Below are 4,673 nucleotides of genomic sequence, written 5' to 3' on the forward strand. Positions count from 1 at the left end.
AGTGAGACTCTGTCTCAAAAAAAAAAAAAAAAAAAAACAATGTTAGTTCACTTCCTCTTCTGTGGAATACAGGATTCAGCATGCTAATGATATTAACTAAACTGTATTAATCTGAGAGGTTAGCTTCTAAATGCTATATAAAGTTTCAAAATTTATGTATTTAAAAATTATAGCTAATAATGATAATCAACATTCTCCAAATTATGAATTATCTCTCAATGCAATATTGCTTCCATAACAACTTTTTCCTGATTATATTTACACACACATTAATGCACTATTCCTCAAAATTCTAGTGAAAAAGAAGAGATTCTGGTGTCAACATGAATAGGGAAATAGAGATAACACAATTAATATGAGCTTAGAACTTGATATTGTCTTCCTAGTACTCTTTTTACTCTCTAAGGTTTCTTAAATATTTTTCAGCAAAGTTTGTGAATGCCATAGAAAACATTTATTTCCCTTTCACCCAAACATTCTGGTAAGAGGTTCTCCTGGGATCCCAATTATTTCAGTAATGCCAGGGGAAAGTTTATAAAGTCAAGAGGAATACCATGTGGTGTCAGAAAGAAGGGATAGGGAACAGAATAAAAAGATTCTACTCCCTGAGGATCTGTTTTAAAAAGAAAGAAAAAAGAAAAAGAAAAGAAATGCAGTAATTCTCCCTGACTCATACTACCATTTCAATGAATATAAACAATGAGCTCATCTATCCAATTACTATTTGGATATCTCTTTTTATTTTTTATTTTTTTTTCAGACAGAGTCTTACTCTGTCACCCTGAGTAGAAGGCAGTGGCATATTGCACTGCATTATGCTCATTGCAACCTCAAACACCTGGACTCAAGTGATCCTCCTGCCTCAGCCTCCCAAGTAGCTGGGACTATAGGCATGCCCCACGATGCCTGGCTAATTTTTCTATTTTTAGTAGAGACAGGGTATCCCTCTTGCTCAGGCTGGTCTCAAATTCCTGAGATCAAGCGATCCTCCCACCTCAGCCTCCCAGAGTGCTACGATTACAGTTGTGAGTCACCACGCCTGGCCGATGATGAATTTTAAATCACTGCCTATAGCTCCAATTTCTCCATTTCATTAGCTTGAATTTGATCTTTAGCCTCCGGCACACAAAACTTTCAAATTTTCCTAACATTCTTTTTTTTAATTCCAATGTAAAGCTTTCACAACCAAGCTGTGAGTCATAGTCTGGTAAGAAAGCATAAGATTTCCAAAAACTATGAAAATACACTTACTATTCAGACTTACTATTCATTTTGTCCATTAGTTAAGAAGACTCATCGGTGTTACACCACTTTCTATCCTGCTGTAGTATTCTAGAAAGAAATCTCTTCTTTACTTACAACTGCACAGCGCTGCACTTTCGAAGGAATTCCGTCTTCCTCTGTTGCCCCATTGGGTCCAGCTGCCTCTTTCCTCCTCTTCCTTGCATTGATTTTGGCTGAACTGTGTGCATCCATCTTCTTTTAACTGGTCATAGGAAGTGAAAAAGAATTTTTTTCTCATTGACGAAGAAAATAGTCTGTCACCAGTATTTCAGAGATGTTGACGCTGATATACTCAACAAAACATCAATTCCATAGCACACATTTCACCAAGATGAGCCAATGGCACCTGGCAAAAATAACAAAGCTTCACAAAACACAGGTGTAGTAGAAACATTGAAAGGCCTCTCTCTGGAACAATGGCCACAATCAATCACCTGAACTCGGAAGTTACTCCCCCTGACGATGCAGCCTACATACTAACTGCTAATTTCATATTCTGATTGCATGCAAAGGATTAGAATAACTTTGCTAAGAAAGATGGCTATACAGACTTCACCACTACCCCTTATATCATTTCTGGAGGTACGACAGGTACAAGGCAATGTGAAAGGTAAGACTTTGGTGCAGATAAAGAAAAGAGCCTTTCAAAAGGGATGGCTATCACCTAGTCCTGGGTTAACAAAGCATGGATTTCTTAACTCTAAATGCTCTGTAGATTTCAGCATCAGGGTTAGCCCTATGAAAATTGTAGAGTAGCATAGTATATCTTTTAAGTGTCCTTCCCCTTCCTTCTTCAGTACTCATTTCCCCTTCCTCTTTTAGGGTCTTAGCACTTCAACCTTGTTCAGAGTATTCAGTTATTAAAAACCCATCCAAGAGGGGGTGAGGGATGAAAAATTACCTATGTGGTGCAATGTACACTACTCGGGTGATGGGTACAACAAAAGCTCAGACTCCACCACTATACAATATATACATGTAATGCAATTCAACTTTTACTCCCTAAATCTATTAAAATAAAAAAAATTTTAATAAAAAATAAAGATAAAGTCCCATCCAGGCTTCTCCTTCCTCCAAAGGAAAACTTATTTATTACTGTCTCATTTAGCAGAGAGCTTCTAGCAACTAGCTATCACAGAAAAGTTCTGAATATTCGATGTTTCATGTTTATTTTATTTATTTTTTTAGAGACAGGGTCTCGCTCTGTTACCCAGGCTAGAGTGCAGTGGCATCATTATAGCTCACTGTAGTCTCGAATTCTTGGGCTCAAGCAATCCTCTTGCCTCAGCCTCCTGAGGGTAGTCCTTCAGCTGGGACTACAGGCATGTGCCACCATGCCCAGCTAAATTTTTTTATTTTTGCAGAGACAGGGTCTCACTATATTTCCCAGGTTGGTCTCAAACTCTTGGCTTCAAGCAATCCGCCTGCCTCAGCTCCCCAAAGTTTTGATGTTCCATGTTTAAATGTTGGCTTGTACTACCTCTCCAATCCCTTGTAGGGATATTTGCATTTTACGGTGGGGTAATACAATTTTCACAAATAAATTACTTTCTTGATACTGATGAAATTTCAGGCATCAGCTAGAATTGAGGATAGGGAGACTTCTATGATCAACTGTCATCTCTGCCTAAGATATGATACAGAGAAAAATACTCAAAATAGAGGTAGAAAACAAATGTCAGACAGAATGAGGACATTCTACTCTGCCTCACTGCCTCTAATAAGCCCTCCTGAATGAGATGTTCATCTAAACAACTGCAATTGTTTCTTACTTTCTTTCCTCCAGCTAAATTCCAAGTGGCAATGTGACAAGATCTGTAAGAAACCTGGCCTAATTCTTAGGCACTGAAGGCGATGCCTGGTAAGTCATGGCTAAGTATGAGGATGACAAGAAAAAATGTCAGAATCTGGCCAGACTTGATGGCTCACACCTGTAATCCTAGCACTCTGGGAGGCTGAGGCAGGAGGATCGCTTGAGGTCAGGAGTTCGAGACCAGCCTGAGCAAGACCAAGACCCTGTCTCTACTAAAAATAAAAAAATTAGTTGGGCGTGGTGGCACGTTCCTGTAGTTCCAGCTTACTTAGAAGCCTGAGGCAGGAGGATCACTTGAGCCCAGGAAGGGCTCAAGGCTGCAATTAGCTATGATCACACCACTGTACTCCAGCCTGGTGACAGAGTGAGACCCCATCTCTTTTTTAAAAAAATGTTTACGATATAAAAAAGCTCTTCATGATTCTAAAACCATCGGGTGAATGTTTGCTGAGGAACAGGATACATACACAATTTCAAAGTATCTCCCCATAGATTACTCATTAATTACAAAAGGAAAAGAGTTACCTTGATAGTAGAAAAATCTCTCAGCAAAATCACCAATAATGCCTCCTAATGTGAGGCACTGAGTATACAACATTATCTGCCAAAAATGTGTAACCTGAACTGATTTATAAGGAAACAAGCAGACAAACCCCAATTAAAGGACATTCTACAATAAGACTGTATTCTTTAAAAAACATCAAACATGGCCAGGCACAGTGGCTCATGCCTGTAATCCCAGCACTGAGGTAAGAAGACTGCTTGAGGCCAAAAGTTTAAGACCTGCCTGGGCAACACAGCAAGATCCCCTCCCTTTAAAAATTTTGTTTTTAAATTAGCTGGAGTGGTGGCACACATGTCTAGTCCTGCGGCAGAAGGATCACTGGAGTCCAGGAGTTCGGGGCTGCAGTGAGCTATGACCGTACCACTGCATTCTAGCCTGGGTGACAGAGTGAGACTCTGTCTCTAAAAAAAATTTATCAACGATGAAAAACAATGTAAGGCTGAGAGACTGTTCCAGGTTAAAGGAAAAGAGATGACAACTAAATGTAATACATGATTCTAGATCGGGAGAGAAATTATTTTAAAGGATAGTTATTAGGATATCAGTAACATTTGAATATGGACTGTATATAAGATAATAATATGTATCAATGTTAAATTTCCTGATTTTGATAATTATAATGTGTTATATAAAAGACCGTTCATGTTTTTAGGACATACATGCTGAAGCATGTAGGAATGAAGGGTCATGATCTCTGCAGCTTACTCTCAGCCAACAAGAGAAGAAAAATGTATATATCATACTACATATAAAAAAGGTAAAGTTAATATGGCAAAATGTTATCAATGTATGACTCTAGGCGGGGCATGACGGAATTCATCTTAATATTCTTGCAACTTTTCTATAAGCTTTACCTTTTAGGCTTTTTTTCAAAATATTTTAAAAGTTTAATTTAAAAAATGCTCTTTAACAATTTCCTACACAGATAGGCCTTCATATAAGATTGGTTTGGGGGTCTCTAGAAACTGATTCCTCTCCTTCCTAAATTTTTAAATCAGTGTACATGCTACA

The 4,673-nt window shown here is 38.2% G+C and overlaps 1 protein-coding gene across 1 annotated transcript in view; it reads right to left on the reverse strand.

Moving 5' to 3' along the window:
- Positions 1-4,673, reverse strand: part of PCYT1A (phosphate cytidylyltransferase 1, choline, alpha) — a 47,975-nt gene that overhangs the window by 26,218 nt on the left and 17,084 nt on the right. The window contains exon 2 of the mRNA XM_012641664.1: positions 1,360-1,486. Within this exon, the coding sequence (XP_012497118.1) occupies positions 1,360-1,476 (117 nt within the window). The 5' untranslated portion in view covers positions 1,477-1,486. The remainder of the gene's footprint in view (positions 1-1,359; positions 1,487-4,673) is intronic.

The sequence above is a fragment of the Propithecus coquereli genome, unplaced genomic scaffold (genome assembly GCF_000956105.1).
Source record: "Propithecus coquereli isolate 6110/MARCELLA unplaced genomic scaffold, Pcoq_1.0 Scaffold10, whole genome shotgun sequence".
In the NCBI taxonomy this organism is placed as follows: Eukaryota; Metazoa; Chordata; class Mammalia; order Primates; family Indriidae; genus Propithecus; species Propithecus coquereli.